General features: G+C 42.2%; 1 protein-coding gene across 2 annotated transcripts in view; it reads right to left on the reverse strand.

Annotated features, from left to right (window-relative positions):
- MAOA (amine oxidase [flavin-containing] A) overlaps positions 1-14,591 on the reverse strand; it is a 119,142-nt gene that overhangs the window by 30,740 nt on the left and 73,811 nt on the right. For both annotated transcript variants that reach the window (XM_039914647.1, XM_029046599.1), the window contains exons 2-3: positions 10,701-10,795; positions 8,871-9,008 (exon numbers count right to left, since the gene is read on the reverse strand). Coding sequence is in view for 1 of the 2 variants with exons in the window: in XM_029046599.1 (XP_028902432.1) it covers positions 8,871-9,008; positions 10,701-10,795 (233 nt within the window). In the remaining variant the exon portion in view is untranslated. The remainder of the gene's footprint in view (positions 1-8,870; positions 9,009-10,700; positions 10,796-14,591) is intronic.

The following is a 14,591-nucleotide window of genomic DNA, read 5'->3' on the forward strand; positions in this document are numbered from 1 at the left end:
GCTTAAATAAGAGTGGAGATTAAAGGGACAAACAATCCAATGATCATTATCAACTGTTTGTCCCATTTACTCACCCTAATCTACTGTTCTTGGACCACAGCAGTGCTACTGCCTAAACTGGCCAAGAGTCCCTGTCCCACATGGGGCTCATAGTCTAATTCCTCATTATACAGATGAGGTAACTGAGGCCCAGAGAAGGTAAGTGACTTGCCCAAGGTCAAACAGACAAGTGGTGGAGCCCAGGATTAGAACCCAGGTCCTTCTGGCTCCCAGGCCCGGCCACTAGGCCATGCTGCTTCCCTTGGCACTGCCCACTGAGGAGGTCCCCAGCCCATAACTGAATATTTAGATCAATAGCCCAGGTATGGATGTGCAAAACCAATTTCCACACTTGAGAACTGCTAGTCATTTACCCCCTGGACAGGTCCATGAAAAATAGGCCTTCAGGTGCATTGGCAAACATACAGAATTCAATTGATCAGCCTATGATTCACTATGGTTCTGTACTGAATCCTTACAAATGAAAGGAGAGCTGGGACAATGGAAGAAGGTGAACTACTCCAGGAATTGTTTACTTTGAGTCCCCTGACACAAGCAATAAATGTTATGCAAAATCAGGACTGGATCCAAGTTCTTCAGGCCAAGAATGTTCATAATTTATGATAATAGGAGTTCACATTTTCCACAAAGCTGTGCTTGCTGACTCCATATGAACTTTACTTTCTCCCCTAAAATATCCTACCCCACTACATTACAGGGAGGATATGGCTTTCACCATCCTGATGAAGTCAGGGAGGCTTTCTCATGTGCTTGCTTCCTCGATGATTGATAGTATTTACTGAGCCACTAATACATTGAGAGAGCACAACAGAGGCAGAGGACACAATCTGCCTAAGGACTTTACAATTTAATGGGGGAGACAGACAAAAAGTAATTTACAAATAGGAGAAAAAAGTCCTTAAGTAGAGCATGGAAATCCGACAAGTGCAACAAGATTGGAAGGCAGAAGGTTGTGGAGGGGCTGAAATGATATTTAGCAAGATATAACCCGGGGAGAAGAAAAATAAAAAAGAACGGGGCAAAGTTTTCTGAAGGAGATGAGATTTTGGAAAGGGAACATCATTACCTGAAAGCCTACCACTCCAAGGAACTTGGGTACCCATAAAGAAACAGAGGACACTTCCCTGCCCTCTTAGAATTCTCAATCTAATGAGGGCTGGCCACCCTTAGGCAATAGAGGCAAGAGTCAAGACAGAGATATAACAGGCGATACCCCAAGTAAGCAAAAATGAATAAATAAAGGGATAAGTGAACTGAAACACTCAGACATGCTCAGGGTGGCTGATGAATGACATGGCCAGGGAAGTGGAGGTTAGTCAGGGAATACTTCCAAGCCATGTGGCCTGGTGGATACAGCACGAGGCTGGGAGTCAGAAGGACTCGGGTTCTAATCCCAGCTCTGCCACTTGTCTGCTGTGTGACCTTGGGCAAGTCACTTCACTTCTCTGGACCTCGATTCCCTCATCTGTAAAATGGGGATAAAGTCTGTGAGCCCCCCTTGGGACATGGACTGTGTCCAAAGTGATTAGTTTGCATCTACCTCAGTGCTTAGTGCCATGCCTGGCCGATTTGCTCTCATGGCTGCTCCAGACACAGCTGGTCTTCAAGAGAAAGTGAATCTGACTCAACACTACTTGGCTAAAAAAAAAAAAAAAAGAGCTAGGCCTTAATGACTTTACGTTCCCGTGAATATAGTCTCTGCTAAGCTGCGGCACCCGCTTCTGAGTTTTGGCCAATTGTGCAATGCAGATTGGGGGTTGTTACCCTGACAGGAGGGTGAGGTCACAGCTCCAAAGAGAAACACAAATCAAAATGGGTAAAGTTTCTCTATCATTATTGTGTCAACTGCACCACTCGTGTACTGGCTCAAGGCCAGCACATTGCCAGCAGATGCATCAAATGAGAACCAACGGGTAAAGACTCCTGTCTCCCAGACCCAGGCTCCTTCTACTATATCACACTGCTTCATTTATAACATTGTTAAACCTGTTTTGGTGGTTTTTTTTATGGTATTTGTTAAGCACATATTATGGGCCAGGTACTGTTCTAAGTGCTGGGGTAGATATAAGTTCATCAGCTTGGACACAGTCACTGTCCCACATGGGGTTCACAGTCTTAATCCCCATTTTACAGATGAGGGAACTGAGGCACAGAAAGGTGAACTGACTTGTCCAAGGTCACACAGCATCCAGGTGGAGGACCCAGGACTAGAACCCAGGTCTTTCTTACTCCCAGGACCATGCTCTATCCGCTAGGTCATGCAGCTTCTCTTTGCAGCAAAAAGTTGACTATGTCCTAGAGGGAACTGAGGAACAGAAAAGTGAAGTGACTTCCCCAAGGTCACACTGCAGACAAGTGGCTGACCTGGTATTAAAACCCAGATTCTTCTAACTCCCAGGCCTGTGCTCCATCCACTAGGCTATGCTGCTTTTCTAAAATGTGGAGGAACTAGAAAGCAGGCACAGAAGTACAACCAAAATGGCAGGAGTGGAAAACAGGTTTTATGTGGAAAGGAATGGAGGTTGTCTTGCCTAAAGAGGAGGCTAAAGGGGTGACCTCACTGTCTTCCTATACATAAACCATGGGGAGAGTATAGCTCAAACAATTACAGGAAGAAAAACTTGGTTGGACACAAGACAGAAACTTTCTGATTGTAAACACTTTAATGGGCTGCCATGGGAAGTTTTGGAATCTCTATTGTTGGGGTTTACTCTAAAGGCAGAGGCTGGACCAGATGAACTCCCAAGTTTTGGGAGATAGAAGGGCATGGGCTCTAACCCTGGGTCCACCACTTGTCTGCTGTGTGACCTTGGTCAAGTCACTTCACTTCTCTGGTCTGTTACCTTATCTGTAAAATGGGGATTGAGACTGTGAGCCCCATGTGGGACAGGGACTGTGTCCAACCCAATTTACTTGTATTCACCCCAGCGCTTAGTATAGTGCCTGGCACATTCTAAGTACTTAATACCATTATTATTATTTCCCTTTCCAGCTCTCCAATTGTCAGAAACTGCAGATCAAAGGTGTGGTAACAACTGAAGCAAACTTCTGCTTTTGAGAAAAATATCCCAGTGGCTAAAAACAAAACAACAAAAAACCCAAAAATAAAAAACAAAAGAGTTAACAAAAGGTAACAAAAATTTAACCTGCGCATTCCAGAACAGGCACACTCTGAGAAGTTTTTTAATTTAGTGATTGGCATGGAAACCAATGGAGTTAATGTTTGAGATGAGCAGGGCACACACAAAATGAAAAAGCTTCTAGAGATGAGGTGACATACTTTCAGGTAGCTTGTATACTTCAAAATCAAGCAATCAGTGGTGTTTATTGAGCACTTACTATGCGCAGAACTTGGGAGACCCCTGTGCAATCGAATTATGTATAAATTCCTTTAAAAATGTTAGAGATGCTTGCAAATCCCTGCCTTTAAACTCAGATTATGAAATGCCACTGTGGCTGAAAAATCCATTCTTTTCCATCTAAGGGAACCAGCTACAAAATATTTGACTTTAAATGAAATAATTACCACCTGGTAGAATTCAGAAACAACAGACATGGAGCACATTTCTGAACCAAGCCTCTACTGTCCCATAAGATCAGCAAAGAGCATTAGGAAGTCACCAATTCTCTCTCAACATCACTGTAAACACTGCAATAGGACCTCCACTGATTCTGCAGGAATTTGACCTTCTCATCTGTGCCCACGGAGATAGAGTTCCTTGTTTTCCCACACAGTTAGCCAGCAGCCTAATGGCAATTTACACAGAAAGAAAGCCCATCCTATTTAAAAAGAATTTTTCCACATTGACTGGCAAAACAAATCCTGGAATTTTAGGGCTAGGATTCAGAGAGAATGATTCATCAATAGAAACTGAATAAGCCAAACAACTTCCAACTAGTTTTTAGGTTTTTTTCAATGTCCAATTCTCATATTCATAAAACCATCTCTTTAACAATAATTACGGCATTTGTTATGTGCTTAATATGTCCCAAGTACTGTGCTTGTGTAAATACTGGGGTAGATATAATCTGATCCGACACAGTCTCTGCCCCATATCAGGCTCACACTCTAAGGGGGAGGGAGAGAAGGTATTTTATCCCCATTTTACAGATGAGGAAACTGGTGCTCAGAGAAGTGAAATGACTTGCCCAAGGTTACACAGCAGGCAAGTCGGGGAGCCAGGCTTAGAACTCAGGATTTCTGACTCCCAATTCTGTGTGCTTTCCACTGGATCACTCTCTCTCTGAAAATCTGCTTAAAACCCTGAAAAGAGTAATCAAGCATTTCTATTAAACCCAAGAAACAAACTGGATTGTTTTGGGTAGGAGGCATTTAATTTTTTTTTAAGTGACAATGTTGTCTTAGAACATATGACCAAAAAAACAAATCAGACAACTTGTTTCCTTCTACAAGCTGTGGGATTCCAATCTCTATGATGAGTAGAGGCCACAGGACTTTTGACATATTAAGGGTGATCAAGAATTTCTCCTGAAACACAGGACTTGGCCTCAAAGCCCCAAGAATGAAACTACTGCTGCTCTTCTAATCTTCAGAAATGCAGACACATGGAAAGCTGCTTCTTCAAAGACTGAAATTGTTACAAGGCAATCATTGCCCAGGGCTACAAGCACACCATTCTATATTTGACTACCAAACAACCCTTAAATAGCCATTCATTCTGATAGAATTTAGTCACAACAAAATGAAAAACAAGTTAACAAGTGTTAGACTCTGGGGTTGGGATTTTCACAGGACAATCCTTTGAGACATCTTTATTTACACTTCTCATCCACAGGAAAAGTATTACTAAGGGAATACACTATCTTGGTAGCATGAAGGCAGTTTCCAAGAAATGACCCAAGTTGAAGTGCTTTTCATTTTGTCAAATTACTGTAGAGGTTTCTCTTTCTCCAGGTCAACACCAACTCTAACTGCCCTGAAATCTACTCCTCATTTTCCCTGATTTTTTTTAATGGTATTTGTTAAGTGCTTACTGTATGCCAGGCACTGTTCTGAGTGCTGGGGTAGATACCCAGTGATCAGGTTGGACACAGTCCATACCTCACATGGGGCTCACAGTCTTAATTCACGTTTTATTTTACAGATGAGGTATCTGAGGCACAGAGAAGATAAGTAACTTGCCCAAGGTTACACAGCAGACAAGTGGCTGAGCCGGGTTTAGAATTCAGGTCCTCCTAACTCCCAGGCCTGTGCTTTATCCACTAAGCCATGCTGCTTCTCGCTGTTTCTCACCAAGACCCCCAACACATCATTACAATCCTCATATGGATTTGTCAAATGAAGAATCTCCTAAATGTTGTTTTTTGAGGGGTTTTTTTAATGGTATATTTTAAATTGCTTGCTCTGTGCCAGGCCAACTGTACTAAACTCTGGACTAGGTACAAAGTAATCAAGTAGGATAGTGTCCCTGGCCCACATGGGGCTAGCAGTCTTAATCCTCGATTTGCACAAGAGGCAACTGAGGCACAGAGAAGTTAAGTTACTTCCCCAAAGTCACACAGCAGATAAGTGGTAGAGTCTGGATTAGAATCCAGGTTCCCTATCTTCCAGGCCTGTGGTCTGTCCATCAGCACATGCTACTTCTCACTGGTTTCTGGCAAATTCATTCAGTCGTATTTATTGATCACATATTATGTTCAGAGCAATGTACTAAGCGCTTGGGAGAGTACAATATAAAAATAGACACATTCCCTGACCACAACGAGCTTAGAGTCTAGAGGATTCCACTTTCTCCAACAAGCATCCTTGACATCTGCCACCCCTTGAACTTAATGTATTTATGCCCAACCTGAACCCTAGTGTATAAACCTACATTTGACATTTCTATCTCTGACTCCCCTTTTAGCGTATAAGCTCCTTGAGGAAAGGAAACACACCTTGTACTTTGGCTGTATTTCCTAAGTGCAGGGTATAGTGCTTTGCACACAGTAGGTGTTCAGTCAAAAAGTATCACTACTACTTCAGCCAGGCTTTAGCAAAGTGCAGAATTGAGGTTGCTCAGGATAGCAGAAAACACAATACTTAACTGGCCAATGGGCAAATAAGAGGTGAAACACTGAGCTTGGGCTATTCAGATGGAGAATTCTAATGGACATTTATAGAGGTCTGGAGCATATTCAGCAATTCCCTTATCCCATTGAAATTCCTCAACTTCTGAGAGAGAATGCCACCCTTTATGGTCATGTTTTTGGGTTACTTAGCAGCTTATGAAGTTTTAACTTAGTGCACAAACAGATTTTGAACCACCTCCTGCTTCAGCAGAAAATTATCTCAAACATTGCTATATATTTCTTCACTTGCTAAGGAGAACCCTAATCTTAATTAGGCTAACTCTAAGCAGCATGGCCTAGTAGAAAGAGCAATAGGCCTCAGAGGCAGAGGACTTGGGTTTTAATCCCAGCTCTGCCAACTGCTTTCTGTGTGAACCTGGGAGAGTCACTTAACTTCTCTGGGCCTTGGTTCTCCTGTTCTCCCTCCGACTTAGACTGTCAGCCCCCTGTGGGACACAGATTGCATACAGCCTACTTAATTTATATCTACACCAGCACATCATACAATGTTTGATACATTGTAAGTGCTTAACAAACCCACAAAAATTCTACTTTTTGATAAACATTCCTTGCTTTTGGAAACTTTACTTTCATAGAATTCCAACTGGAGATGCTCTTGATCGCACAAGGCTTTTAAACCTTTAAAACACAAAGTTTCAATAAGGAGATCAAATATAATCTGTCCCCAGAATGGCTCAGTATATACTAGAATGCCTTAGTGGCCCCTGAGGATTTAGCTCCACTCCTGCTCAGGATCCAAGGCTTTAAAGGGAAAGGGGCTTCTGGGGCCTGTTTGCTGATCCTGGGGTGGGCTTCAGCCTCCAGGTAATCAGAATCAAAAACCACAGTAAGGAATTCTTTGCCCTCCTACCCCTCTGGCTCTGGACAAGAGGGTGTAGAAAATAATTCCCCTTGGCTCCAAAACAGGATGACATGGTGGTAGGGATGCCAGAGGCAAGTTTCTTCCCCTAAATTGGAACAGAAACACTCAGAACATCCTACCCTGGTCAAAATGGGAGTTGGCTGTCCCTTCGTTCCTGGAGGCCCTTGTCTCTTATCAAAAAGGGGGCAGTCTACCTCCATACTCGACTCTGTAAGGTTCATTTGTTATTGCAAATATAATTATGGGAAGAGTTCTGTGACTGTTATCCTTTGCCCATGCCTTTAAGTGACTGATAAGGAGAGAGTGTAATAGCTGAGCAAACTATTATTCTCTCCAGTGGAGCACAGGACGCCCTCTTCAGCAGCTGGTTCCAAGACTAGAGCTGGAACAGTCAGGCAAACTGAATTCCTTAGGCCAAGAGTCCAGACCCCGGCTGTTCCATGTTTGGATTCGGTAGGGAAGGAATAACATTTGATGCAACCTCTGCTTGAGGGGATCAGCAAGTAGCATTTAAACACTCTTTTAACAAAGCAGCAGGAAGCTGTTTAGTGGATCCAGATATTAACTCAGGGTGTTGCTGCCAGAGGTGGGAGGGATTAGGAAGAGGTGAGAAGAGGCAGACAGTGGAACGAAGGACTGATGGGGGACAGAAACCTGTTTGAAGCACAAAGGCCTCCAAATCAAACTCACCCCTGATGGCGGAGGCTGGACTGATTTTTCTAAGCTACCAGATGTTTGAAGCTCAGGCTTCTGTGTTTTTTTTGGCTTTTATCCTTTAGGAAATAAATGACTAGAGACCAAAGCGCTGCCCATATGGAAGGGCCTTAAATTGTTCAAACATTGTGCTATTAGCGTCTTGCTTATAAACAAGAGGAAGGCAAAAAAAAATGTTATCATCTGAGAGGGCTTCAAAAGAGAAGAGGCAACTTTAAAAAAAGGGGCCTGGCTTAGTGGAAAGAACACAGACATGGGAACCAGAAGATGTGGCGTTTAGTCCTGACTCTCCCATGTGCCTTCTGTGCGACCTTGGGTAAGTCATTTTACTTCTCTGTGCCTCCATTTCCTCATTTTATCATGGGGATTAAATCCCTGTTCTCCCTCTCCCTTCAGACTGTGAATCCTATGTGGGGCAGGGAGTGTTTCCTACCTTATTAACTTGTACCTACCCTAGGAATTCGTTAATTTCTTGGTATCCAGTGAGGACTTCAATAGTATTATTGTGATTATTATTATTATTATTATAATTACAGATTTCCCAAATTAGCCCTTGGTCGGGTGTCAGCTACTTTGGGGGAAAAGGAGCCACCACCCATCTAGAACTGGCCCAGAGAGGAAGCTTTCTGTGGAAGATTGGCCCATCCCTCCAAAGCTGGAAAGGAACCAGAAGTGAAGCCAAGATGCCAGCTGAACCCCTTGCCCCCTCAGTTTATCAAGGCTGCCAGCTCAGCCTTGCCCTGTGCAGGTTTTGTCCCTCTGGCTGGTGGCAGATGCTCATGGTGATGGGAGAGACAGTGTGTTAATAAAGGTTAGCTCCCTCTTCTCTTTCTCTTCCTCACTTCTACCCTCTACATCTTTTCCCCATTCCAAGGTCTCCCCATTCTCCAAATGAAAAGCTGATAATCTCTAGCAAAGCATCCCTTGCTTTGGTTACGGTGTGGACAGTGGATATCCCATTCCGGGAACTATTCCCTTTGTGAAAAGAGGATCTTAAATTTGCAAGCCTGTTGTTCTTGTTTACCTAAGGGAAAGCTGACTGACACGTCTCAAAAGAAAAATCACCCAATACACACACAAACTCTTTCCAAAACTAAAAGCGCTCATTAGTCACCTTGTTTAGTATGCTTCAAGGGCTTACCTTTACATGCTGAATAAGACGTTCTGTGACATTCACTTTGTATGTCTCTATACCCAGCTCTTTGGATAGACGTAGGATGCGATTTTGGGTGGGTCCTATGTACGCCCCACCAACATCCACATATTTAACTTCTTTATTCTATATAAAAAAAAATGAGTAGGAGTTTTTTTGTAACATTCTTAAAAATATTACAATATTAATTTTTCAAGATATTAAATCACCCTTCTATAAGGAACACGTGGAAATTGTAACCTTTACAACAGCACCAAAAACTGGGACATAACACTGCATAATGATGGTCACTAAACATCAATTACATTTATTCAGTGCTTACTACATGCAGAGCACTATACTAAGCACTTGGGAGAGTACAACAGAGCTTACAGTCTAGAGGGAAAGCAGAAGTTAATATAAGTACGCTCTAATATATAGTTTCAAGATATATGTAGATTTTTGCTGGTGTACTCTACAGTTCATCTGTGAGATTGGAAGCTAGATCGGGGCTGCCGAGCTAGAGAGATGAAATTTTCTTGATCAAGGTGATATTTTAAACCAAAAGTAAAGGGATGTAGGTTTGAGTAAAAACAGGTCCATATGCAGATCCCCAGCAACCTAGAAAAGTTCAATCCTCATCTGAGTTCGGCACCACTAGTTCAAGGGTTACGTCTGTTGGGTGATTATCATCAGATCTCCCTTTATAAAAGGGAATTAAATGAACAGTTCCTCTCAGGGATTGCCATTATTGAATAGCTCAGCTTTCAAAAGTGACATTAAATTGAGGTCTAGAATGGATTCCAAAGTGATTTTGATTAATTTACCAGAATGCTCTATCACTGGAGAGTTAAGCAAGATTATTTGGCTCAGCTTCTTTTCTGTCAACACAGTCATCCATTAACAGTATTTTCTTGAGCACTTATTGTATGCACAGCAGTTTAGTAAGGACTGGAAAGTGCAATAAAGTGAGTAGGTACAACCCCTTCTCTCAAGATGTTCATAAACAGCTAATAGACATTCTTTAGAAACTTACAGCCACAAGGCACTGGATAACTTGGAAAACAATATACTGCCTACTTATATTATCCTAGATGATTTCTAAATAAACCCTGCAAAAATCAATTGCCATGTGATTTGTCATGAGAGATGCAGTATGGTCTAATGGGTAGAGCACAGGCCTGAGAGTCAGAGGACCCAGGTCCGGCTCTACCACTTGGGTGCTATGTGACTCTGGGCAACTCACTTTGCTTCTCTTTGCCTCTGTTTCCTCATCTGCAAAATGGAGATTAAATCCTACTGCCTCCTCCCAAGACTGTGAGCCCCAAGAGGAAGAGGGATGTGTCCAACCTGATTAACTTTTACTGTAAGTTCCCTTTAGATGTAAGCTCATTGTGGGGAGGGTATACATCTCCAACTCTGTTACACTGTACTCTCCCAAGCACTTAGTACAGTGCTCTACCCACAGTAAGCCCTACATAAATACAATTTTTTTTCCCAAGGAATCCTGGATCCTGTTATTCTCTGCATACAGTAACTGCCCAATAAATACCACTGACTGATCGACTGCTGAGCAACTAAGAGGAAATGGGCTTACTGTGCAACAGAATGAGTTCTATAAACACTAAGGATAAACTTTGTGTCCCTGGAATCAGTGTATGGGTGGAAACTGGATAATCTCGGCCCCTGGAGGCCCCCCGCTTGCTTTGGTTTGGCTGGATTGGCTCTCTTTAGGTTTGCTTTGGACTGGGAGTCTTCCTACCCCGATAATAAAATACAGAAATCAGTCCCATCCTTGCAGATCGGCTTGGGTTCGTGTTCAGTGTTAAGGCTGCTTACCCGCACAGTATAAGTTCTTCCTCCAACTCTGTCCCGGGCTTCTAAAACCACAACACTTATTCCAGATTCAGTCAACAGCTTGGCTGCTGACAGACCTAAATGAGAAAGAAAGAAATAAGGAGGATACCATTAGTCTTCACCAATCACTCACTCGAACACAGTACTAAGCACATTACAGAGTACAATACAACAGAGTTGGTATACACGTTTCCTGCCCACAACAAGTCTGCAGTCTAGAGGTATCTTCTGAAACATATAATGATATGGTGGGGGGAAATAAAAAGAATCAATAGGTGAATTTTCCTTTCAAAACTGAAAAGGACACATCTGAGATGCATGACTTCTCTAAGAGGCTCAAGGAGGTATTCTTGGGAGAGTGGAAGTGATCTTGAGGAGAAATTTTCTTGGCAAAGGAGACTGTTTTAAAGGGAGAGCTACCCTCATGGCTCTTCTGACAGCTAGTAGAGTTTGGAATGGATTGGTTGTTCTTGCAGGTAAATGCTTTATTGCTCCACGGCCCAGCCATCCAACTGAAAGCTTAAGAGAGCAGGATGATGTTCTGAAATATTTTGATTTCAGCTGAATTAACCTTTAAAGAAAAAAGTCTCCAAGGATCATCAATGTAAATTATAAACTAGTGATCCAAACACAGGCCAGTGTGACTATGTTTTAAAGTATGTATATGGAAAGGAATTTTTTTAAGGGTATTTGTTAAGCACTTACTGTGCTAGGCAATAATGATAAAAATAATAATAATGGTACTTATTAAGCGTTTACTTACTATGTGCCAAGCACTTTAGTAGATACAAGGTAAGTGGTTGGACACGGTCCCTGTTCCACAAGGGGCTCGCAGTCTTATCCCCATTTTACAGATGAGGTAACTGAGGCCCAGAGAAGTGGAGTGACTTGCCCAAGGTCACAAGGCAGAAAAATGGCAGAGCTGGGATTAGGACCCAGGTCCTTCTGACTCCCAGGTTCTGGCTCTATCTCCTAAGTCATGCTGCTTCCCATTGAAGTTGAAAGGCTGTGGGTTAAATCCACAAAAGGAACTCAATTCAAGAGCTGGGATTCTTAATACAAGCCCCAATTTACTTGTTGGAGAAATGAGGGTCCTTTTACTATTTCTAATCTTCCTGCTGTAGTACTTCCTAACACTTATGCAAATAATGAAGTCTTTGTTCTTAACTGAAATGATATTACCAGTACCAGATTCATATAAAGCCTTCTATGTCTTTGAAAGCTGGGTTGTATTTTCTAAGACAAAGTAATTCTATTTTCATAAAGCTTAAAAATCTGAAACTGTGGATTGGGTTGGATCTGATTCTTGAGCGCAGTAGGATGCAATTAATAAATAAAAGTGTTTTGAAAGAATGAGCTCAACTGATTCCATGTGAAGGATAGAGGATGAAACCAATATTTTCATTTCCTTTTTGACAGATGCGGCCTAGATCAGTTCAACTAATTTTGCCCAAGTTCCCTTAACAATTCTGTAACAGAGACTAAAAATGGTGAAGGGTTTATACTTTACATTTTTCCTACTTCTTTCTACCCAGTAAACTATTAGGACTGATTTTATTGTTGTGCAACTAAAAATACTGTCCTGGGTTCCCTGATCCGATAAAAGCTCTACACACTAGTGGAAATGAAACAGACAAGAGAAGGTTCTGTAGATGCCACAAGGTTATTGTACTTTTCTAGATACTAGAGTTCTGAAGCCAAGAAGAACTGTGTATGTAATGAGACCTTGGGTTCTGTTTACTGCTCATTTTCCTTTGTCTTTCACAAAGCCACACCCAGACAGAATACTAAATAATACTAATAACTCTCTGTAGTGTTTACTTTGAACCATTTATTTTTTAAGGCTGCTTTTGTCCAAGAAATCAGTGTGGCCTAGTGGATAGACCATGGGCCTGGGTGTCAGAAGGACCTGGGTTCTAATCCCAACTCCACCACTTTGCTGTGTGACCTTGGGCAAGTCACTTCACTTCTCTGTGCCTCAGTTATTTTATCTGTAAAATAGGGATTAAGACTGTGAGCCCCATATGGGACATGGACTGTGTCCAGTCTGATTAGCTTATAATAATTATGATACTTGTTAAGCACATAGCATGGGCCAAGCACTGTTCTAAGCACTGGGGTAGATACAAACTTACATCTACCCCAGCGCTTAGTACAGTTCCTGGCATATACTAAGCACTGGCACAAATACCATTAAAAAAAAAGATTTACTTGTAAGACTTTGTAAATGAATTGAGAGTGAACCCAGTTTGAGTCCCAGCTTTGCCACTGGTCTGCTGTGTGACTCTGGACAAGTCATTTAACTTCTCTGATCCTCAGTTTCCTCAACTGTAAATTGGGAATGTGGGACAGGGACTGACCTGATTAACTCAAATCTACCCCAGTGCTTAGAATGGTGCTTGACACATAGTAAGCACTAAAAATTGCCATAAGTACTATTTTAATAAGCTTGTATCTACCCCAGTGCTTAACACAGAGTAAGCCCTTAATAAATCTCATCATTATTAATCTGGCCATATTGTTTTCACTGAAAACCAGGACATTAGGTCACCATGCCAAGATTTGTGCCTTCCCTCTTTCTCTCGAAGACGTGGGGGAGGTTAAGTCCTACCGCATTCTGGGACATCTGTACTGCAAACCCCAGCATGCTAGGGGTCTAAACTCAACATGCTCCAGCTCAGATGTGCCTGCCTAAGCACCTCTCTCCCCTTCTCCTTCCCTCTCCTCTGATTTCCTCCTTTCTCTCCCCACAACTTCCCCTGTCCTTCAAAGCTCCACCCCAATTAATGTCCCAAGTTTGCCATGGCACTCTAAATGAAAAGCGGAGCGCTGTTTGGATGTGTTTCTCAAAATGCCTGGGATTGTCGCTGCCCAAGCCAGACTTGCAATCAGTCTATACGATTCAACAACTGTTTGCCTCTGGTACAAGCAGTGTGGCTCAGTGGAAAGAGCACAGGACTGGGAGTCTGAAGATCTGGGTTCTAATCCTAATCTAGTACAGTGCTCTGCACATAGTAAGCACTTAATAAATATGACTTTTTGAGGCACAGATAAATTGATTGATCTGCCCAAGGTCAACCAGCAGGAAGGTGGGAGAGCCATGATTAGTACCCATTTCCTCTGATTCCCAGGCACATGCTATTTCTACTAAGCCAAACTTCTTCTCTGTGCCTCAGTTTCCTCATCTGTAAAATGAGGATTGAATACCAACCTCCTTCACCCTTGAACTCTGAACTCCATGTGGAACAAGGGCTGTTCTAATTGTGCTTTATCTACCTCACATTGTAAGTGTTTAAGAAACATCACAATTATTATTTTTAATTACTATCTAGAGTTGACCTGCAGAGCTATCTTGGGCAATATCCTGGAACTGTTCTTCATATTAAAGTAGATTTCTCTGAAAACTTCCCACTTACATAAGATGGAAGTCTCTCTTTCAGGAGGCAGGAGCCCAGTTCTACCCTGGAAATTACTGGTGTTTTCTAAAAGGTTCTTTGGCAACAAACCTATTGGTATGGACCAGGAAACCGGTCCCTGGAAATGGATAAACAATCACTAAGCATACAATGACATGTTTAGTATGTGAAGTTATACTGTCTCCTCCAAAGGGGAGGAAAGTAGATTTTCAACACACACATTTTTCCCCTCTCACTCTTCATTTTATTCGTGTTTATCTTCTGGTTTTCAGATGTACAATGAGAAGGAACATCAGTGCTTTAATGTGATAAAACAAAGTGAATCTATTTTTTTAAATAAAGCTTTGTTTAGGGTTTCAGGCAGTGAAAGTCTAGTTGTTATTAGATCAGGATAAACAAGATGATTTGCACGGGCTCTACAGCAGTTTCCTTGGCAACCTCAAACCAAGCTCTAGCC

Source organism: Ornithorhynchus anatinus, chromosome 18 (genome assembly GCF_004115215.2).
Source record: "Ornithorhynchus anatinus isolate Pmale09 chromosome 18, mOrnAna1.pri.v4, whole genome shotgun sequence".
Classification (NCBI taxonomy): Eukaryota; Metazoa; Chordata; class Mammalia; order Monotremata; family Ornithorhynchidae; genus Ornithorhynchus; species Ornithorhynchus anatinus.